Raw genomic sequence first — 23393 nt, 5'->3', positions numbered from 1 at the left:
TGCCGTCCGCTTGGCCTTTGCCATATGTCGTGGGTCTCTTTGCATCTGGGGGCAAACGACAAAGGGGACGTGCCTATAACGGTCGTTCCCCCACCCTTGCCTCCACTACCCCTACTCTCTCCCCCTCTCTATCTCCACCCATGCGTCTGGATCCAGCACCACCCCGCAGCCGGCGACCCCTCCATCGCCCCCGGCGCAGCCCTCTCCTCGCCGGCACCTGGCGCCGCACCCTCCCCAAGGCTCCCCCTCCCTAGTGGCCACTGCTACTTCTCAAACAATAGCGTCAGAAATTGACACGTTGACGGAGACTTGCTTCCGTTGGTTTTTCCCTTGAAGAGGAAAGGGTCATGCAACCACTACTAGGAAAAGGGCTATAGATAATATAGACACTAATGGCGCACCAGACAAGTGGTGCGCCACTACTATATAGTAGTGGCGCACCATGTGCAGGTGCACCATTAGTGTGATGGACACTAATGGCGCACCACACACACGGTGCGCCTCTACTAATTTTTTTCCAAAAATACTAATGGCGCGGCGCACCACTCACCCAGTGCGCCACTACTATAAGTTTTTATTTGCAAAACTACTAATGACGCACCACCAGCTGGTGCGCCATTAGTAACCAGGGTTACTAATGGCGCATTTGTAGGTCGTGCGCGTTTAGTAACCTGATATTTTGGACAGCCACATAGCACCACTCCTTTGAGCTTGCGCGCTCAATGTCCACCACTCCCGCTTTCCAACTAACAAAATATCTCGAAATATTCAGATCACGCGCTCGATCTCTACTCCAATACCGCCGCCGCTCCCGATTCACCATACCTCAGCCGAATTTCCATCGTTCTCCCTTTTGCTCCTCGCCTCGCCCGGACCCCGGCTGGATTCCCGCAGGAGGAGGAGGAGGAGGGGATGGGGAGGGAGGACCGGTTCCCGCTCTGGGAGGCCGCGCTCGGCGCCGGGGTCGCCGCCGCCTTCGCCGCGGGCCTCGTCGAGGTCTACCTCTCCATGCCGGACTCCGACTACAGCTTCCTCAAGTTGCCCCGCAACCTCCACGAACTACAAATCCTCACGTAATCACCACCATCCTATCCTTCATTTTGTTTCTATACAAGTTTCCGTTGGTGCGTCGTCGGTTGCGTCCCCCCGTCTTTTCCGGCCAATCGCATGCCGCAGGTTTCCCCATTCGCGTTGTTTTCCGGCGTGCGCGCGCGCGCGCGTGCTCGTCTTCCTCCTTTATGTTCGGATTGGACGTGGAATAGAGGCGATTCGATTTGCGTTCCTTTAATCGTTTGTCTAAAGCGCATGGGTTTAACTGGATCTGACAGCCAGTAGATTCACAGATTCATCGTGCCATTGCGTTGTGCGCGGAGATTTTGGGGGTAGGTTTTCAATGCGGAAATCACCTGCTTCTCATGGATCCAAGCCTTATGAATGGAACAGTTGATTGATGCTAGTTTGCAACGAATAAGTGGTGGCCGTCTCTTGATTTGGTAACGACCTCACCCTTGGTTTGGCAGAGCTGCTTGTGTCTATGCCAGAAGGGGAACATGGATCTGGTTTAAAAAATAAATAAATCATTCAATTCATGCTGCATCTTTGGTAGTAAATCATGTTTGGCAGTAATATATTTCAAACTGCTCGTCAAAATTGGAAACACATGACCCTGGAACAGTAATGTGTATCACACATCACCATCTTGTTAGCTCTAACACATGACCCTGCATTTCCAATTGTTACTCTTAACGGGATTGATGTACCAATTTAGCATGCTTCCCTGGACTAAGCTATAATAAAAAAAGAAATTTGACACATTCTTTTCTTGATAAAGTAAGCAATCATTTACTACTTTATTTTTCTCAAATTACCATGTCGCTTTCTTGCCGCTTTGCCAACTATTCCCGAGATATGCATTGGACCTGGTCCTGGCATGTTACATGTGCCTCTATATTATTGATAATCACCACACGTAACCTGTATCTGTTGTAGACGTGTGAGCTATCTGCACGCTTTACAGTTATGCAATGCACATCATTGCGTTATGATTCCATTGTTATGGTGATTAACTGATTATTTGCCTAAGCTGAAATACATGTGCACTGGGAGCGTCCAATTTCTTGTGCTGCATGCCGACGATGGAATTTTTTCCCCTCAATTTCTAACCATCAAACTGTTTCCTTGCAGTGGCCATCTTGAGAACTATACCAGTGACTACACCGTAAAGGTGTTGATAGGTTACTGTGCCGTGTACATTTCATGTAGATCTTCATGATCCCAGGGACAATATTCATGTCATTGCTTGCTGGTGCTCTATTCAGGCCACTCCGGGGCGTGGCTCTGGTTGTCTTTGCTGCCTCTGCTGGCGCTTCTTCCTGCTATTTCCTGTCGAAGCTGATTGGAAAACTGTTGGTGTTCGTGCTGTGGCCAGACGAACTCACCTAATGTTTTTGTTGTTCAGCAAGCCTGTCAGAATCGAACTGATTGTCATCTGGCTTATTTCTGATGGGGCAACGCAAAAGAATCACAACTCTTCAGAGACCAGAGGACGAACATGCGCTACTTTGTATCAGGTACTTTGATCCACCTTTCCTTCTTGTTTGATATCCATTCTGCATCTGAATCCTTATCGCTGATGCAAATCACCTTTGAAAATATCAGATCTGAACCACACGGGATGTCGGACGTAGGTCTGGAGCATGATGCATACCATGCGGAGGAAATGACGCCGGAGCAGCTAATCACAGAGGAGAAGCTAAGTATGATACTGAATGTTGCTGATATGAGACTATAATTAACTGAATTCTGCCGTCAAGTGATTCAGGAACAGGATGTCTCAGGGTCCAAATGCTAGACTTATTATACCTAGCAAGGTCCAAATGCTAGACTTATTATACCTGATAAGAGATGTTTGCATGTACTGTTGGCATGCCGTTCGATTCAACACAAGAAGCATAACAAAGTAAATCATCTTTTTTCTTGCGGACAATAGCTGAATAAATCTTCTCTAGTTTGTAGCAGGTGTAGCAGTACAGTTCATATTAGGCTCCAAAAATTTCCAACTCACGGAAGGAGCAGACATGAGCTCAAATTGTTAATGGCATGTAGGAACAATTTGAACAATGTCATCCCCAGTATGATATTGCCGTTTTGTGGAGGAAAAAAAATCCTTGGCCTTTGTTTATAAGTTTATTTATCAACCTGAAAGTGAAAAGAAACCCTGTTTGGACAACACAGTTAATATGGTTTGTTGCCATTTTGAACTCCTTTGTATTTTGCTCTGACTGTATCTTCATGCACCATTCTTTGGTTGAACTTTTAAATAGAAGCTTAGCTTTGCCATTAATGTTTTATTAGGTACTCAATATGCTGGAATAAATCTGGTTTGCATGAAGTTATTTTAGGAACAACTGGGAGGAAACAAGGCACATCTTCAAAGGCAACATCCTTCCCCTCCACCGAGTCATTGCTCTGCAAGTAAGAGAGTTCCCTTTCTCATTCCTAGCATTCTGAATTCCTGATGTAAGCCTGGCAAAATATCTGCGTTTTGATGGCAGGATAAGATTGGCAGTGGCCTTCATATCACTTGAACATCCATTAGTCACAAAGTTCCATCATGAGAAGATTGCTTATCGTGCAATTAAGGGATTTTATCCTATACTGTATGGTTTTTAATTACTCAGATGGATAATGAGTTGAAGGCACAGAGCTAGATTACATTAAATGATTTCCGATTCCTTGTGAGCAATGATTGTGAATACAATAAGTGAAGGTTTGAGATGTCTCATCTCTGTCGCAGGATATGGCTTGTGAGTACTAGCAGATGCTTGAGCTTCTTAGAAAGGCCCCATTTTTTGGCAGATGGCGTGCTAAGCCAGGATCCGTTGATTCGTTTACAGTTCCACGGTGATGACTAGATCTTGAGGTTCTATGTTGTGTCGTAGAGGCTGGTTCTTGAAGTTTCTTGGTTTCACCACAATTTTAGCAGTTTTGTGTATCAGCTCTTTCAGCTTATTTGTAGCATGTGTGCTTCTGCACAATACTGAAGTTTTGAACAGTGATAGCCTGTAACAAACCTATAAAGCCCTATGATGTTTGGCACCATGAGGTGTTTATATGGATCGGTAACTCTGTAACTCTTATTATTTTAATTGTTGGTTAGGAAAAGAAAAGTAGAAGGAATTGGCACACAATAAATATGTTAACTCTGCGATGTCTCGTCATCACCGTGAGCTATACTAATGGCGCACCTGGGAGGCATACTAATGACGCACCTGGGAGGTATACTAATGGCGCACCTAGGAGGCATACTAATGGCGCACCATGAGCTATACTAATGGCGCACTGCCTGGTGCGCCATTATTAAAAAATTCTAATGGCGTGATGCTAGTGGCGCACATATAGTGCGCCATTAGTAGCCAAAACAGGTGCGCCACTAGCAGGCCTTTTCCTAGTAGTGAGAACATGATCAGTAAGTATTTCCCTTAGTTTGAGAACCAAGGTATCAATCCAGTAGGAGAATCTCGTCAAGTCCAGAGTACCTGCGTAAACACAAAAGAGCTTGCACCCAACGCTTTAAAGGGGTTGTCAATCCCTTCAAGATTGATTGCAATGTGAGATCTGAAGGCGGAAAGTGCAACGAAGTAAAAAGAGTAAGGCGTAAAATATAGTGTGGAGTAGACCGGGGGGCCATAGTGTTCACTAGAGGCTTATCTCAAAATAGCAAATATCACGGTGGGTGAACAAATTACTGTCGAGCAATTGATAGAACCGCACAAAGTCATGACGATATCTAAGGCAATGATCATACATACAGGCATCACGTCCAAGACAAGTAGACCGATACTTTCTGCATCTATTACTATTACTCCAGACATCGACCGCTATCCAGCATGCATCTAGTGTATTGAGTTCATGACGAACAGAGTAACGCCTTAAGCAAGATGACATGATGTAGAGGGATAAACTCAAACCAATGATGAAAACCCCATTTTTTACCCTTGATGGCAACAACATGATGCGTGCCTCGCTACCCCTTCTGTCACTGGGTGAGGTCACATCACGGTATGAACCCAAAACCAAGCACTTCTCCCATTGCAAGAATCATCGATCTAATTGGCCAAACAAAACACACAACTCAAAGAGAATTACAAGGATATGAAATCATGCATAAGAGAGATGAGAAGAAACTCAAATAAGATTCATAGATAATCTGATCATAAATCCACAATTCATCGGATATCGAAAAACACACCGCAAAAAAAGATTACAGCGGATAGATCTCCATGAAGATCATGGAGAACTTTGTATTGAAGATCGAAGAGAGAGAAGAAGCCATCTAGTTCTAGCTATGGACCCGTAGGTCTATGGTGAACTACTCACGCATCATCGGAGAGGTCATGGTGTTGATGAAGAAGCCCTCCGTATCTGAATCCCCCCCGGCAGGGCACCAAAACGTGCCCCAGATGGGTTCTTGCGGAGAGAGAATCTTGCGGCGGCGGAAAAGTACTTTCGATGATCTCGTGATTTTTTATGGATTTTTAGGGAATATATAGGCGCGAAACCTGGGGCAACGGAGCCTCAAGGAGCCCACAAGCCAGGGGGCCACGGGCCCCCTGGCCGCGCCATGAGGGCTTGTGGGGTCCCTCGTGGCCCCTGCCCTGATTCTCGGGATCTCAGATCTTTTTCTGTTCCGGAAAAATTTTATTTGGCAGTTCATTCCGTCTGGACTCCGTTGAAAATCCTCCTCTGAAAGGGGTCAAATCATGGAAAAAAACAGGAACTCGCACTTGGCACTGAGTTAATAAGTTAGTCCCAGAAAATATATAAAAGGCATGCAAAACATCCAAAGTTTGACAAGATAATAGCATGAAACCAACAAAAATTATAGATACGTTGGAGACGTATCAAGCATCCCCAAGCTTAACTCCTGCTCGTCCTTGAGTAGGGAAGTGATAAAGACTGAATTTTTGATGTGGAATGCTACCTAGCATAGTTATCCTTCGCAACTTCTTTCACGTGACATGAATGTTCAGCTCCGTAATATTCGAAACAATAGTTTGCTATTGACATGAAAACGATAATACTTCAAGAAAACTTGCAAGGTAATCATGAACTTTAAAAATAACAAGGCTAAGGAAAGTTATCCCTACAAAATCATATGGTCTGGCTATGCTCCATAATCCTCACACAACTAATGTAAATCATCCACAACCCCGGTATTGGCCAAGTAATTGTTTTTGAACTCTTACTTTCTCAAACTTTTTATAACTATCACGCAATACATGAGCGTGAACCATGGATATAGCACTATAGGTGGAATTGTTGGGGAACGTCGCATGGGAAACAAAATTTTTCCTACGCGCACGAAGACCTATCATGGTGATGTCCATCTATGAGAGGGGATGTGTGATCGACGTACCCTTGTAGACCGTACAGCAGAAGCGTTAGTGAACGCGATTGATGTAGTGGAACGTCCTCACGTCCCTCGATCCGCCCCGCGAACCGTCCCGCGATCAGTCCCACGATCTAGTGCCGAACGGACGGCACCTCCGCGTTCAGCACACGTACAGCTCGACGATGATCTCTGTCTTCTTGATCCAGCAAGAGAGACGGAGAGGTAGAAGAGTTCTCCGGCAGCGTGACGGCGCTCCAGAGGTTGGTGATGATCTCGTCTCAGCAGGGCTCTGCCCGAGCTCCGCAGAAACGCGATCTAGAGGTAAAACTGTGGAGATATGTGGTCGGGCTGCCCTCGCAAAGTTGTCCCAAATCAGCCCTAAAACCCCACTATATATAGGAGGAGGAGGGGGAGCCTTGCCTTGGAGTCCAAGGACTCCCAAGGGGTCGGCCGAACCTAAGGGGGAAGGTCTCCCCCTCCCAAACCGAATTCCACTTGGTTTGGAAGGTGGAGTCCTTCTTCCCTTTCCCACCTCCTTCTTTTTTTTTCTTTTCTCTTTGATTTTTCTTCCAATGCGCATAGGGCTTTTTTGGGCTGTCCCACCAGCCCACTAAGGGCTGGTGCAGCACCCCCAATGCCTATGGGCTTCCCCCGGGGTGGGTTGCCCCCCCCGGTGAACTCCCGGAACCCATTCGTCATTCCCGGTAACTCCGAAAACCTTCCGGTAATCAAATGAGGTCATCCTATATATCAATCTTCGTTTCCGGACCATTCCGGAAACCCTCGTGACGTCCGTGATCTCATCCGGGACTCCGAACAACATTCGGTAACCAAGCATATAACTCAAATACGCATAAAACAACGTTGAACCTTAAGTGTGCAGACCCTGCGGGTTCGAGAACTATGTAGACATGACCCGAGAGACTCCTCGGTCAATATCCAATAGCGGGACCTGGATGCCCATATTGGATCCTACATATTCTACGAAGATCTTATCGTTTGAACCTCAGTGCCAAGGATTCATATAATCCCGTATGTCATTCCCTTTGTCCTTCGGTATGTTACTTGCCCGAGATTCGATCGTCAGTATCCGTATACCTATTTCAATCTCGTTTATCGGCAAGTCTCTTTACTCGTTCCGTAATACAAGATCCCGCAACTTACACTAAGTCACATTGCTTGCAAGGCTTGTGTGTGATGTTGTATTACCGAGTGGGCCCCGAGATACCTCTCCGTCACACGGAGTGACAAATCCTAGTCTCGATCCATACTAACTCAACGAACACCTTCGGACATACCTGTAGAGCATCTTTATAGTCACCCAGTTACGTTGCGACGTTTGATACACACAAAGCATTCCTCCGGTGTCCGTAAGTTATATGATCTCATGGTCATAGGAACAAATACTTGACACGCAGAAAACAGTAGCAACAAAATGACACGATCAACATGCTACGTCTATTAGTTTGGGTCTAGTCCATCACATGATTCTCCTAATGATGTGATCCCGTTATCAAGTGACAACACTTGCCTATGGCCAGGAAACCTTGACCATCTTTGATCAACGAGCTAGTCAACTAGAGGCTTACTAGGGACAGTGTTTTGTCTATGTATCCACACAAGTATTGTGTTTCCAATCAATACAATTATAGCATGGATAATAAACGATTATCATGAACTAAGAAATATAATAATAACTAATTTATTATTGCCTCTAGGGCATATTTCCAATAGTCTCCCACTTGCACTAGAGTCAATAATCTAGTTCACATCACCATGTGATTCCAACGAATCCAACACCCATATAGTTATGGGGTCTGATCACGTCTTGCTCGTGAGAGAGGTTTTAGTCAACGGTTCTGAAACTTTCAGATCCGTGCGTTCTTTACAGATCTTTATGTCATCTTATAGATGCTGCTACTACGTGTTATTCGGAAATGCTCCAAATATCTACTCTACTGTACGAATCCGTTTCACTACTCATAGTTATTCGGATTAGTGTCAAAGCTTGCATCAACGTAACCCTTTACGACGAACTCTTTAACCACCTCCATAATCGAGAAAAATTCCTTAGTCCATTAGTTACTAAGGATAAATTTTGACCACTGCTAGTGATTCAATCATGGACCACTCTCTGTACCTCTCAACAGACTTTGAGTCAAGGCACACATCAAGTGCGGTACACAGCATGGCATACTTCAGATTCTACGGCTAAGGCATAGAAGACGACCTTCGTCTATTCTCTTTATTCTGCCGTGGTCGGGTTTTGAGTCTCACTCAAATTTACACCTTACAACGCAACCAAGAACTCCTTCTTTGCTGATCTATTTTGAACTCCTTCAAAAACATGTCAAGGCATGCATCTTATTGAAACTTTCATTAAGCGCTTTTGATCTATCTCCATAGATCTTTGATGCTCAACGTTCAAGTAGCTCAATCCAGGTATTCCTTTGAAAACTCCTTTCAAACAACCTTGTATGCTTTACAGAAATTCTACATTACTTCTGATCCACAATATGTCAACCACATATACTTATCAGAAATTCTATACTGCTCCCACTCACTTCTTTGGAAATACAAGTTTCTCATAAACCTTGTACAAACCCAAAATCTTTGATCATCTCGTCAAAGTGTATATTCCAACTCCGAGATGCTTGCACCAGTCCATTGAAGGATCACTGGAGCTTGCATACTTGCTAGTATCTTTAGGATCGACAAAACCTTCTGGTTGTATCACATACAATGTTTTCTCAAGGAAACCGTCGAGGAAACAATGTTTTGACATCCTACATGCAATATTTCATAAATAATGCATCAACAACTAACATAATTCTAAAAGACCTTTAGCATCGCTACGAGTGAGAAAGTCTCATCATAGTCAACTGTTTGATCTTGTCGGAAACATCTTTGTGACAAGTCGAGCTTTTCTTAATAGTGACTTATCACCATCATTGTCTGTCTTCCTTTCAAAGATCCATCTTTACTCAGTAGTCCTATGACCATCAAGTAATTCTTCCAAAGTCTACACTTTGTTTTCATACATGGATCCTCTCTCGGATTTCATGGCTTCCAGCCATTTGTCGAAATCTGGGCCCACCATCGCTTTCTCCATAACTCATAGGTTCACTGTTGCTCAACAACATGACCTCCAAGACAGGGTTACCGTACAACTCTATAGTAGTACGCGACCTTGTCAACCTACGAGGCTTGTAGTAACTTGATCCGATGCTTGATGATCACCATCATCAGCTTCCACTTCAATTGGTGTAGGCGCCACAGGAACAACTTCCTGCGCCCTGCTACACACTGGTTGAAGTGATGGTTCAATAACCTCATCAAGTTCTACGACCCTCCCACTCAATTCTTTCGAGAGAAACCTTTCCTCGAGAAAGGATCCGTTTCTAGAAACAAACATTTTGCTTTCGGATCTGAGATAGGAGATGTACCCAACTGTTTTGGATATCCTATGAAGATGCATTTATCCGCTTTGGGTTCGATCTTATCAGACTGAAACTTTTTCACATAAGTGTCGAAAACCCAAACTTTCAAGAAATGACAGTTTAGATTTCTCTAAACCTCAGTCTATACTGTGTCATCTCAACGGAAATACGTGGTGCCCTATTTAAAGTGAATGCGGTTGTCTCTAATGCATAACCCATAAACGATAGTGGTAATTCGATAAGGGACATCATAGTATGCACCATACCAAATAGTGCGTGGCTATGACGTTCACACACATCATCACGGTATGATGTTCCAGGTGGCATGAACTGCGAAACAATTTCCACATTGTCTTAACTGCGTACCAAAACTCGTAACTCAGATATTCATTTCTATGATCATATCGTAGACAGTTTATCCTCTTGTTACGACGAACTTCACTGTGAAACAGAATTGAACTTTTCAATATTTCAGACTTTGTGATTCATTAAGTAAATACTCCTGTATCTACTCAAATCGTCAGTGAAGTAGGAACATAATGATATCCACTGCGTGCCTCAGCACCCATTGGACTGCATACATCAAAATGTATCACTTCCAACAAGTTACTATCTTATTTCATCTCAATGAAAACAAGTCCTTGCTCATGTGGTATGATTTGCATGTCACTAGTGATTCAAAATCAGGTGAGTACAAAGATCCATCAGCATGGAGCCTCTTCATGCAATTTATACCAACATGACTCAAGCGGCAGTGCCACAGTAAGTGGTACTATCATCATTAACTCGTATCTTTTGGCACCAATATCATGAACATGTGTAACACTACGATCGAGATTCAATAAACCATTGAAGGTGATTATTCGAGAAAATAGAGTAACCATTATTCTCTTTAAATGAATAATCGTATTGCAATAAACACGATCCAATCATGTTCATGCTTAACGCAAGCACCAAATAACAATTATTTAGGTTTAACACCAATCCCTATGGTAGAGGGAGCGTGCGATGTTTGATCATATCAACCTTGGAAACACTTCCAATACGTATCGTCACCTCGCCTTTAGCTAGTCTCCATTTATGCCGTAGCTTTCATTTCGTGTTACTAATCACTTAGCAACCGAACCGGTATCCAATACCCTCATGCTACTAGGAGTACTAGTAAAGTACACATCAATATCATGTATATCAAATATACTTCTTTCGACTTTTGCCAGCCTTCTTATCTACCAAGTATCTAGAGTTGCTCCGCCTCAGTGACTGTTCCCCTCATTACAGAAGCACTCAGTCTCAGGTTTGGGTTTAATCTTGGGTCTCTTCATTAGTGTAGCAACTGTTTTGCTGTTTCACGAAGTATCCTTTCTAGCCCTTACCTTTCTTAAAACTTAGTGGTTTTAGAAACCATCAACTATTGATGCTCCTTCTTGATTTCTACTTTCGCAGTGTCAAACATCGCGAATCGCTCAAGGATCATTGTATCTATCCTTGATATGTTATAGTTCATCACGAAGCTCTCACAGCTTGGTGGCAGTGACTTTGGAGAACCATCACTATCTCATCTGGAAGATTAACTCCCACTTGATTCAAGTGATTGTCGTACTTAGACAATCTGAGCACACGCTCAACGATTGAGCTTTTCTCCTTTACTTTGTGGACAAAGAATCTTGTCGGAGGTCTCGTACCTCTCAACAAGGGCACGAGCTTGAAATCACAATTTCATCCCTTTAGAACATCACTTATGTTCCGTGACGTTTCAAAACGTTTTCGGCGCCTTGCTTCTAAGCCATTAAGTATAATGCACTGAACTATCGTGTAGTCATCAGAAACGTGTATGTCGGATGTTCATAGCATCCGCAGACGACGCTCGAGGTGCAGCACACCGAGTGGTGCATTAAGGACATAAGCCTTCTGTGCAGCAACAAGGATAATCCTCGGTTTTATAGACCTAGTCTGCAAAGTTTGCTACTATCAACTTTCAACTAAATTTTCTCTAGGAACATATAAAAACAGTAGAGCTATAGCGCAAGCTACATCGTAATTCGCAAAGACCATTAGACTATGTTCATGACAATTAGTTCAATTAATCATATTACTTAAGAACTCCCACTCAAAAAGTACATCTCTCTAGTCATTTGAGTGGTACATGATCCAAATCCACTATCTCAAGTCCGATCATCACGTGAGTCGAGAATAGTTTTAGTGGTAAGCATCCCTATGCTAATCATATCAACTATACGATTCATGCTCGACCTTTCGGTCTCATGTGTTCCGAGGCCATGTCTGCACATGCCAGGCTCGTCAAGCTTAACCCGAGTGTTCCGCGTGTGCAATTGTTTTGCACCCGTTGTATGTGAACGTTGAGTCTATCACACCCGATCATCACGTGGTGTCTCGAAACGAAGAACTGTCACAACAGTGCACAGTCGGGGAGAACACAATTTCGTCTTGAAATTTTAGTGAGAGATCACCTTATAATGCTACCGTCGTTCTAAGCAAGATAAGGTGCAAAAAGGATTAACATCACATGCAATTCATAAGTGACATGATATGGCCATCATCATGCGCTTCTTGATCTCCATCACCAAAGCACCGGCATGATCTTCTTGTCACCAGCATCACACCATGATCTCCATCAACGTGTCGCCATCGGGGTTGTCGTGCTACTCATGCTATTACTACTAAAGCTACGTCCTAGCAATATAGTAAACGCATCTGGAAGCACAAACGTTAGTTTAAAGACAACCCTATGGTCCTGCCGGTTGCCGTACCATCGACGTGCAAGTCGATATTATCTATTACAACATGATCATCTCATACATCCAATATATCACATCACATCGTTGGCCATATCACATCACAAGCATACCCTGCAAAAACAAGTTAGACGTCCTCTAATTTTGTTGTTGCATGTTTTACGTGGTGACCATGGCTATCTAGTAGGATCGCATCTTACTTACGCAAACACCACAACGGAGATATATGGGTTGCTATTTAACCTCATCCAAGGACCTCCTCGGTCAAATCCGATTCAACTGAAGTTGGAGAAACTGACACCCGGCAGTCATCTTTGAGCAACGGAGTTACTCGTAGCGATGAAACCAGTTTCTCATAAGCGTACGAGTAATGTCGGTCCGAGCCGCTTTGATCCAACAATACCGCGGAATAAAGAAAAGACTAAGGAGGGCAGCAAAACGCACATCACCGCCCACAAAAACTTTTGTGTTCTACTCGAGAAGACATCTACGCATGAACCTAGCTCATGATGCCACTGTTGGGGAACGTCGCATGGGAAACAAAAAATTTCCTACGCGCACGAAGACCTATCATGGTGATGTCTATCTACGAGAGGGGATGTGTGATCTACGTACCCTTGTAGACCGTACAGCAGAAGCGTTAGTGAACGCGGTTGATGCAGTGGAACGGCCTCACGTCCCTCGATCCGCCCCGCGAACCGTCCCGCGATCAGTCCCACGATCTAGTGCCGAACGGACAGCACCTCCGCGTTCAGCACACGTACAACTCGACGATGATCTCTGCCTTCTTGATCCAGCAAGAGAGACGGAGAGGTAGAAGAGTTCTCCGGCAACATGACGGTGCTCCGGAGGTTGGTGATGATCTCGTCTCAGCAGGGCTCCGCCCGAGCTCCGCAGAAACGCGATCTAGAGGTAAAACCGTGGAGATATGTGGTCGGGCTGCCGTGGCAAAGCTGTCTCAAATCAGCCCTAAAACCCCACTATATATAGGAGGAGGAGGGAGGAGCCTTGCCTTGGGGTCCAAGGACTCCCAACGGGTCGGCCGAACCTAAGGGAGAAGGTCTCCCCCTCCCAAACCGAATTCCACTTGGTTTGGAAGGTGGAGTCCTTCTTCCCTTTCCCACCTCCTTCTTTTTTTCTTTTCTCTTTGATTTTTCTTCCAATGCGCATTCCCGGTTTTGGGCTCCACTTGGTTTTGGGCTGTCCCACCAGCCCACTAAGGGCTGGTGCAGCACCCCCAATGCCTATGGGCTTCCCCCGGGGTGGGTTGCCCCCCCGGTGAACTCCCGGAACCCATTCATCATTCCCGGTACATTCCCGGTAACTCCGAAAACCTTCCGGTAATCAAATGAGGTCATCCTATATATCAATCTTCGTTTTCGGACCATTCTGGAAACCCTCGTGACATCCGTGATCTCATCCGGGACTCCGAACAACATTCGGTAACCAACCATATAACTCAAATACGCATAAAACAACGTTGAACCTTAAGTGTGCAGACCCTGCGGGTTCGAGAACTATGTAGACATGACCCGAGAGACTCCTCGGTCAATATCCAATAGCGGGACTTGGATGCCCATATTGGATCCTACATATTCTACGAAGATCTTATCGTTTGAACCTCAGTGCCAAGGATTCATATAATCCCGTATGTCATTCCCTTTGTCCTTCGGTATGTTACTTGCCCGAGATTCGATCGTCAGTATCCGTATACCTATTTCAATCTCGTTTATCGGCAAGTCTCTTTACTCGTTCCGTAATACAAGATCCCGCAACTTACACTAAGTCACATTGCTTGCAAGGCTTGTGTGTGATGTTGTATTACCGAGTGGGCCCCGACATACCTCTCCGTCACACAGAGTGACAAATCCCAGTCTCGATCCACACTAACTCAATGAACACCTTCGGAGATACCTGTAGAGCATCTTTATAGTCACCCAGTTATGTTGCGACGTTTGATACACACAAAGCATTCCTCCGGTGTCCGTAAGTTATATGATCTCATGGTCATAGGAACAAATACTTGACACGCAGAAAACAGTAGCAACAAAATGACACGATCAACATGCTACGTCTATTAGTTTGGGTCTAGTCCATCACATGATTCTCCTAATGATGTGATCCCGTTATCAAGTGACAACACTTGCCTATGGCCAGGAAACCTTGACCATCTTTGATCAACGAGCTAGTCAACTAGAGGCTTACTAGGGACAGTGTTTTGTCTATGTATCCACACAAGTATTGTGTTTCCAATCAATACAATTATAGCATGGATAATAAACGATTATCATGACCTAAGAAATATAATAATAACTAATTTATTATTGCCTCTAGGGCATATTTCCAACAGGAATAGAGTGTGGTGTTGGTTATGAGAAAAAAGGAGGAGATGGTCACATTGACTCGGCGTATCAAAGGGCTATGGAGATGCCCATTAATAGATATCAATGTGAATGAGTAGGGATTGCCATACAAGGGATGCACTAGAGCTATAAGTACGTGAAAGCTCAAAAGGAGAACTAGTGGGTGTGCATCCAACTTGCTTGCTCACGAAGACCTAGGGCAATTTTGAGGAAGCCCATCATTGGAATATACAAGGCAAGTTATATAATGAAGATTCCCACTAGCATATGGTAGTGACAAAGCAAGAGGCTCTCAATCATGAAGAACATGGTGCTATTATGAAGCACAAGTGTGGAAAAAGATAGTAGCATTGTCCCTTCTCTCTTTTTCTCTCTTTTTTTTGGGTTCTTAGGCCTCTTTTTTTTCTCCTCTTTTTTTTGGGCTCTTTGGCCTCCTTTTTATTATTTTTATTTCCTCACATGGGACAATGCTCTAATAATGATGATCATCACACTTTTATTTAATCACATCTCAAAGCTCAAAATGATGATGACTCTATAGGAAATGCGTCCGGCAGTGTACCGGGATGTGCAACGATCTAGCTTGGTGTGTAACGTTGAAACATCTCACTAGCTATCTTACAGTCATGCAATGGAAATATGAGAGTGACGGCACAAGTCATGAGACGGAACGGTGGGAGTTGCATGGCAATATATCTCGGAATGGCTTGAAAAATGCCATAGTAGGTAGGTATGGTGGCTGTTTTGAGGAAGGCATATGGTGGGTTTGTGTACCGGCGAGAATTGCGCGACACTAGAGAGGCTAGCAATGGTGAAAGGTGAAAGTGCATCTATACCATGGACTCACATTAGTCTTGAAGAACTCACATACTTGTTGCGAAAGTTTTTATTATTAATCAAAACAAAGTGCTAAACGCATACTCCTAGGGGAAGGGTTGGTAGGTGTTAACCATCACGCGATCCTGACCTCAACACAAAGGATGATAATCAATAGATAAATCATGCTCTGACTTCCTAACATAGCGGTTCATTATACGTGCATACTACGAGAATCACTAACTTCAACACAAGTATCTCTAGATTCACAACACCCTAATAACATAGCTCTTAATATTACCAAATCCACGTCTCAAAACTAATTGAGAGGAATCAAGACTTCTCTTTCTAATCAACGCACATGAAGATGGAGGTTTTTGTATGCTCTTTGGGCACCTATCACCTTTGGGACTACTTTCATAGCATAAGCCAACTACCAAGTCACACACCGTCGTGCTCTAAGAGATATAAGTGAAGCACATAGAGCAAAATTATCTAGCTCAAAAGATATAAGTGAAGCACTATGAGCATTCTAGCAAAATCACGATGAGTGCATGTCTCTCTCTCAAAAAGGTGTGCAGCAAGGATGATTGTGACACAACAAAAATAAAAGACTCCTACGATACAAGACGCTCCAAGCAAAACACATATCATGTGGTGAATAAAAATATAGCTCCAAGTAATATTATCGATGGATTGGAGACGAAAGAGGGGATGCCTTCCCGGGGCATCCCCAAGCTTAGGCTTTTTGGTGTCCTTGCATTTGGCTTGGGATGCCTTGGGCATCCCCAAGCTTGAGCTCTTTCCACTCTTTATCCCTTTGTCCATGAGAACATCACCCAAAACATGAAAACTTCACAACACAAAACTTAAACAGAAACTCGTGATATCATTAGTACAAGAAAACAAACTACCACCTCTCTTGGTACTGCAGAAAACTTGAATTCTATCTATTTTGGTGTTGGGATACTGTATTCTCACTTTTCCATGGCTAGTACCCCAGATACTAACCATTGTTTCATCAAAACAAGCAACCAACTCAACAAAAACATAATCTGTCAAAAATAGACCAGTCTGTAGGAATCTATATACTTCATATACTTCTGGTACCTCAACAATTCTGAAAAATTACGACTGCCTGGACAAAAGGCATATAAACCAGCCGCAAAAAGAATCAACTCAAAAGCTCTTTCTGAATATAAATGAAAAATCATCGCGTGAGCGAAAAGTTTCTGTCTTTTTCCAGGAGGATCAAACAACCATTACCAAGACTAGTCATAAAGGTTTTGCTTGTCTCAAACACAAAAAGAAACACAAGAAAAAACACAATCACAATAGAATTATGATGGTGTGGACGCAACAAAATAGAAAGAAAAAGGATAAATTCATTGGGTTGCCTCGCAACAAGCGCTATTGTTTAACACCCTTAGCTAGGCATTGATAATTCAATGATGCTCACACAAAAGACAAGAATTGAAGTACAGCGAGAGCATCATGAAACATGCGACAAACATATCTAAGTCTAACATACTTACTATGCATAGGCATTTTATAGGAAAACAAATTGGCAAGACAACCAATAGTTGCCATATGCAAGGAAGAAGAAAGAGACAATAGCAATCTACACATAACGAGAGGTAATTTGGTAACGTGAAAGTTTCTACCACAATATTTTCCTCTCTCATAGTAATTACATGTGGGATCATAATCAAATTCAACAAAATAGCTATCAGAAAGGATATTCTTTTCATGATCCACATGCATGCAAAGTTGACGCTCTTCAAAAATAGTGGGATTATCATCAACTAAAGTCATGACTTCTCCAAACCCACTTTCAATATTATTGCAAATATCATTGCGACAAGTAGTGGACATAGCAAAACTAGCATCCCCAAGCTTAGGGTTTTGCATATTTTTAGCATCATTGTCATTAATCGAATTTATAATGAAATCATTGCAATCATGCTATTTATTCAAGGAGCCCTTGTGAATCACTTCATAAATTTCTTCCTCACAATTTTCAGATTCACGCATCTCAAGCAAAACTCCATAGAGAAAGTCAAGTGCACTCAACTCACTAGTAATTGGATCAACATAATTGGATCTCTTAAAGAGATTAGCAAGTGGATGAGGATCCATATCACTAGATTTTTAGCAAGCGAAGATGCAACCATATTGAAGGCACATAGCACACAAGCAAAGGAAAGGCAAACGAAGAAAAGGGCAAATTGTGAAGTGGGGGAGAGGAAAACGAGAGGCAACTGGCAAACAGAGTAAATGCAAGAGATGAGTTTGCGACACCTACTTGGATGAGTTCTTGACTTGATCCTCCCCGGCAACGGCGCCAGAAATTCTTCTGCTACGGCAACAAAAGTCCTTCCCCAGCAACGACGCCAGAAATCCTTCTGCTACTTCTCAAACAACAGCGCCAAAAATTGACACGTTGACGGAGACTTGCTTGCGTTGGTTTTTCCCTTGAAGAGGATAGGGTGATGAAGCACATGAGCAGTAAGTATTTCCCTCAGTTTGAGAACCATGGTATCTATCTAGTAGGAGAATCTCGTCAAGTCCAGAGTACCTGCGCAAGCACAAAAGAGCTTGCACCCAACGCTTTAAAGGGGTTGTCAATCCCTTCAAGATTGATTGCAAAGTGAGATCTGAAGGCGGAAAGTGCAACGAAGTAAAAAGGGTAAGGCTAAAAATATGGTGTGGAGTAGACCCGGGGGCCATAGTGTTCACTAGAGGCTTCTCTCAAAATAGCAAATATCACGGTGGGTGAACAATTACAGTCGAGCAATTGATAGAACCGCGCAAAGTCATGACGATATCTAAGGCAATGATCATACATATAGGCATCACGTCTGAGACAAGTAGACCGATACTTTCTGCATCTACTACTATTACTCCACACATCGACCGCTATCCAACTTGCATCTAGTGTATTGAGTTCATGATGAACAGAGTAACGCCTTAGGCAAGATGACATGATGTAGAGGGATAAACTCAAACCAATGATGAAAACCACATCCTTTTACCCTTGATGGCAACAACACGATGCGTGCCTCGCTACCCCTTCTGTAACTGGGTGAGGTCACCACACGGTATGAACCCAAAACTAAGCACTTCTCCCATTGCAAGAATCATAGATCTAGCTGGCCAAAAAAAACCCACAACTCGAAGAGAATTACAAGGATATGAAATCATGCATAAGAGAGACCAGAAGAAACTCAAATAAGATTCATAGATAATCAGATCATAAATCCACAATTCATCGGATCTCGACAAACACACCGCAAAATAAGATTACATCGGATAGATCTCCATGAAGATCATGGAGAACTTTGTATTGAAGATCCAAGAGAGAGAAGAAGCCATCTAGTTACTAGCTATGGACCCGTAGGTCTATGGTGAACTACTCACGCATTATCGGAGAGGTCATGGTGTTGATTAAGAAGCCCTCCGTATCCGAATCCCCCCTCCGGAAGGGCACCAGAACGTGCCCCAGATGGGATCTTGCGGAGACAGAAGCTTGCGGAGGCGGAAAAGTACTTTCGATGATCTCCTGATTTTTTATGGATTTTTAGGGAATATATAGGCGCAAAACCTAGGGAAAGGGAGCCTCAGGGAGCCCACAAGCCAGGGGGCCGCGACACGCCTGGCCGTGCCATGAGGGCTTGTGGGGTCCCTGGTGGCGCCCTGACCTGATTCTGCGGCTCTCCGATCTTTTTCTGTTCCGAAAAAAATATTTTTGGTAGTTTCATTCCGTTTGGACTCCGTTCAAAATCCTCCTCTGAAAGGGGTCAAAATCACGGAAAAAAACAGGAACTAGCACTTGGCACTGAGTTAATAAGTTAGTCCCAGAAAATATATAAAAGGCATGCAAAACATCCAAAGTTTGACAAGATAATAGCATGAAACCATCAAAAATTATAGATACGTTGGAGACGTATCAGCCACCGCCCCTCCCCAGCGGACACCCCGCCCCTGGCGCTGCCCCCTCCCCTCACCGACTACCGGCGCCACCTCCTCGTCACAGCTCCCCCTCCCCGCGGCTTCCCCCTCCTTCGGCCGCCCCGGCCGTCCCCAACTCCGGTGAGTGCCCCCACCCCTATTTTTTTTCTTTTAAATTAGATAGTTAATTTAGATAGTTAGTTTATTTTCTGTTTTTCTGTTAAATTAGATAGTTAGTTTATTTTCTGTTTTTTCTTTTAAATGAGATAGTTCATTATTTTTGTTAAATTAGATAGTTCGTTTATTAGGTAGAAAAAAGTAGATAGAAAAGAAAAAATAAGATAGAAAACAAAAAACTTAGAAGAAAATAAGAGAAGAAAAAAGTAGAAGAAAAAAGAAGAAGAAGAATAAAGATGAGAGGAGGAGAAAGATGAAACAAAAATTTAGAAGAAAAGAAGAGAAGAAGAAAATAGAAGAAAATAATAATGGAATCAGAGACATGCTTAGCTAATTATCGTCCAATTTAATATTTGTGTTGATCTGGTGGATTTATATGTGTAGTTGTATCGTCATTGCGAGGTCTGCTGTTCGGAGACACCCCCGTGCATTCGACGAGCTCTGCCCCTGCATTCGTGGGTGAGTACAAATGTCATCTCTGGTCGGTGTTCGGATGAAACTTGCTAGATATAGGTAAATTAATATATCAATATGTGTGATGAGTATGCGTCTCCTGTTCGGAAGGGTTATAGTTATAAATATGCATGCATTTGCATATATTTATAACCATGATTCTTCCGAATTGTCCAACATTATCCATGGACATCCCGAGTATGTCAAGATTGGGTTCGTTTTCCCATATGCTTTGTTCCGGATCCGATGCATAATTTCATCAGTGCCTCCCTGTTATTCTCCGGATACACTTCCTCTCTATTTATTGCCGAGACGTGTATCAGGAGAATAGCTAGGAGGTGCTGCCAAATTTTTGGATGGATCCGGAGCAGAGCTTGGGAAAACGAACCCAATCTACACATACTCGGGTGGGATTAGGACCTATCTTTACCTATTAGCCTGTAGGTTGCATGGACGTAATAAAACTGACAAACTTGATTAGCGGATGAATATAAATGATGAATTATATATATATATTTCTTGTGTGCCCATGGGTAGCTAGGTATGATGAGTGATTGATAACCCACAACTGTAGGGGATCACAACAGTTTTCGAGGGTAGAGTATTCAACCCAAATTTATTTATTTGACTCAAGGGGAAGCGAAAGAATATTCTCAAGTATTAGCAGCTGAGTTGTCAATTCAACCACACCTCAAAGAATAGTGTCTGGAAGCAAAGTATCAGTAGCAAAGTGGTATGATAGCAACGGTGACAAAAAGTGGTCTGTTGACGGCAGACTATTCCTGACTTGTTGTATCAATGGCGCCAGTAAAATAGTCTTGCAGCAGGTAACAACAAAGTAGCAAGTAACAGCAGTAGTGACAGCAGTTGGAAGGAACAGCCACTACTAGGAAAAGGCCTGCTAGTGGCGCACCTGTTTTGGCTACTAATGGCGCACTACAGGTGCGCCACTAGCATCACGCCATTAGAATTTTTTACTAATGGCGCACCAGGTAGTGCGCCATTAGTATAGCCCATGGTGCTCGATTAGTATGCCTCCCAGGTCATATATACTAATGGGACACCAGGCTGTGCGCCATTAGTATAGCCCATGGTGCTCCATTAGTATGCCTCCCAGGGCATATATACTAATGGCGCACGAGGCAGTGCGCCATTAGTATAGCCCATGGTGCTCCATTAGTCTGCCTCCCAGGGCATATATACTAATGTCGCACCAGGCAGTGCGCCATTAGTATAGCCCATGGTGCTCCATTAGTATCTGGTATTCTGGCATATATATGTTTTGTTTCAAAACCACAAATTCAACAACACATAACATATATATCAAATATATAATACATAATATGTGCCCAATAGTTTTATTGATCCACAACACATAACATATATCCAAAGTTGCATAAAAAATTTCATGATCCATATATCAAAATTCCATAGCATCCCTACATCCAAAATTCCATAGCATCCATATATACATATAGTTCCATAGCATCCATACATACATAGCTCCAAAATTCCATAGCATCCATATATACAATGATACATAGAGAGAGAGAGAGAGAGAGAGAGAGAGAGAGAGAGAGAGAGAGAGATAGATAGATAGATAGATAGATAGATAGAGAGAGAGAGAGAGAGAAGCATGGTAAAGTCACATCTCTCAAGGTTCAGGTTAGATCATCTCAAGAAACTCCATCTAAAAAAGAAGAACCAGAAGACATATTCTAGCCTGAAACAAGCTTCATGGTGTTTAGTGTGAAAACAGAGCAGCTGGAACTGGAAAGATGGGCAGCCACACACACACACACACACACAAATAGGGATACTATTCCATTCAAACTGCTACACGAAACTCTTCAAATAACTAATTAAATGACATATATAAATAGTCCTGATGTCTGGTAGGACCACAACAGTGTTTTCTGTTCCAAGTTTCCAGCAGTACTAATCATTAGGTAAAGAAACTTCGATAAACCAACGAGTCAAAATGACTGGCCATTAACTCTGAAATGGAGGTTCCATAACTTTTTTATGACAGATAGCAAGCAAGATATGAATACTGCTTCTTGATTTTCCTAGCCCTAGTGATCAAAATAGGCACTCCGGCAACTTGTGCTCCTAAGCAAGCCAATCCACAGCTCCACAGATATATATACCATTAGGCAGGCTGAGTTACAGCTAGTCCGAAACTGCTTCAGGTCAGAGTTTCAAAAGAAAATATAAGCTTTCCCCTTTTCTACACTTCAAACTAGTGAGGAACATTATTATCATTTTGTTTCAAATTCACCTTAAGATGATTAACAATTGTTTTGAGATTCTGTCTGTACTCCTCAACTGGAACATGTTGTCGCTCGCTTGTTCGTCCTAGAAGCGTTGCATCATTAGCGCCAAAGAATATAGTCGTAGCAACGGGTGGTAAGCCAACCTGCATAGGGAGTATTCATTAATTTAACACAGATCATTGTGGTAATCTCATAATTAACACCAGAGCAGCTGTATGCAAGCTATTCCTACCAGGGGAAAGATGCGCTGGATCAGGAACAAGGCCCATCTCGAGTTGTACCCACCATAGCCTCTGACAACAACATCGGCCTGATACAGAACAATTCACTGGATATCGGCATCGATACACCGGAAAACAAAAGGGATTTGAGAATCGATGGGGTCTGGTTCGACCTTGCGGGAGTAGGTGTCGGCAAGGGCCACTCCCCAACCGCCGGGGCGAAAGGACTGCTCAGTGATGGAGTCACCAAAGAGCACAAGACGTGGCCGCAACATGTCTTGGGATCCCGCTCCCCCTGCCAAAGCCAAAAGTGGGTGAGCAATGTGATAGTGGTTGGAATTGGCTTGTGCACGGTGATGGTGGGAAAGGAATGCAGCATCAAAGAAGAAGGGATTCCAAACATGCTTGCGATCCTACCTACGTAGTACTATGTTGGAAATATGCCCTAGAGGCAATAATAAAATGGTTATTATCATATTTCCTTGTTCATGATAATCGTCTATTGTACATGCTGTAATTGTATTAACAGGAAACAGTAATACATGTGTG

The 23393-nt window shown here is 43.3% G+C and overlaps 2 protein-coding genes across 2 annotated transcripts; one reads left to right on the top strand and one right to left on the bottom strand.

Moving 5' to 3' along the window:
* The first annotated feature begins 687 nt into the window (after nucleotides 1-687).
* Nucleotides 688-4114, top strand: LOC123412195 (uncharacterized membrane protein At4g09580-like). Its single transcript, XM_045105139.1, has 4 exons — nucleotides 688-1073; nucleotides 2459-2570; nucleotides 2659-2756; nucleotides 3355-4114. Exons 1-3 carry the CDS (start codon nucleotides 913-915, stop codon nucleotides 2662-2664), a joined length of 279 nt encoding a protein of 92 aa, XP_044961074.1. The 5' UTR covers nucleotides 688-912; the 3' UTR covers nucleotides 2665-2756; nucleotides 3355-4114.
* Nucleotides 4115-22589: 18475 nt separating this feature from the next.
* LOC123408485 (GDSL esterase/lipase At5g62930-like) lies at nucleotides 22590-23125 on the bottom strand. Its single transcript, XM_045101586.1, has 3 exons — nucleotides 23018-23125; nucleotides 22856-22933; nucleotides 22590-22766 (listed from the first exon to the last, which is right to left on the bottom strand). Exons 1-3 carry the CDS (start codon nucleotides 23117-23119, stop codon nucleotides 22590-22592), a joined length of 357 nt encoding a protein of 118 aa, XP_044957521.1. The 5' UTR covers nucleotides 23120-23125.
* Nucleotides 23126-23393: the final 268 nt, after the last annotated feature.

This window comes from Hordeum vulgare, chromosome 7H (genome assembly GCF_904849725.1).
Source record: "Hordeum vulgare subsp. vulgare chromosome 7H, MorexV3_pseudomolecules_assembly, whole genome shotgun sequence".
NCBI classification, from domain to species: Eukaryota; Viridiplantae; Streptophyta; class Magnoliopsida; order Poales; family Poaceae; genus Hordeum; species Hordeum vulgare.
Note: the sequence above shows the minus strand (reverse complement) of the source record. Positions and strands in the feature narration are given on the sequence as shown.

Coding starts and splice junctions, on each gene's coding strand:
- LOC123412195 (XM_045105139.1), top strand. CDS start 913: ATGGGGAGGGAGGACCGGTTCCCGCTCTGGGAGGCCGCGCTCGGCGCC. Junction 1,074..2,458: donor CACGAACTACAAATCCTCAC/GTAATCACCACC, acceptor TTTGTTGTTCAG/CAAGCCTGTCAGAATCGAAC.
- LOC123408485 (XM_045101586.1), bottom strand. CDS start 23,119: ATGTTGCGGCCACGTCTTGTGCTCTTTGGTGACTCCATCACTGAGCAG. Junction 22,934..23,017: donor CCGACACCTACTCCCGCAAG/GTCGAACCAGAC, acceptor GTTCTGTATCAG/GCCGATGTTGTTGTCAGAGG. Junction 22,767..22,855: donor TCCAGCGCATCTTTCCCCTG/GTAGGAATAGCT, acceptor CTCCCTATGCAG/GTTGGCTTACCACCCGTTGC.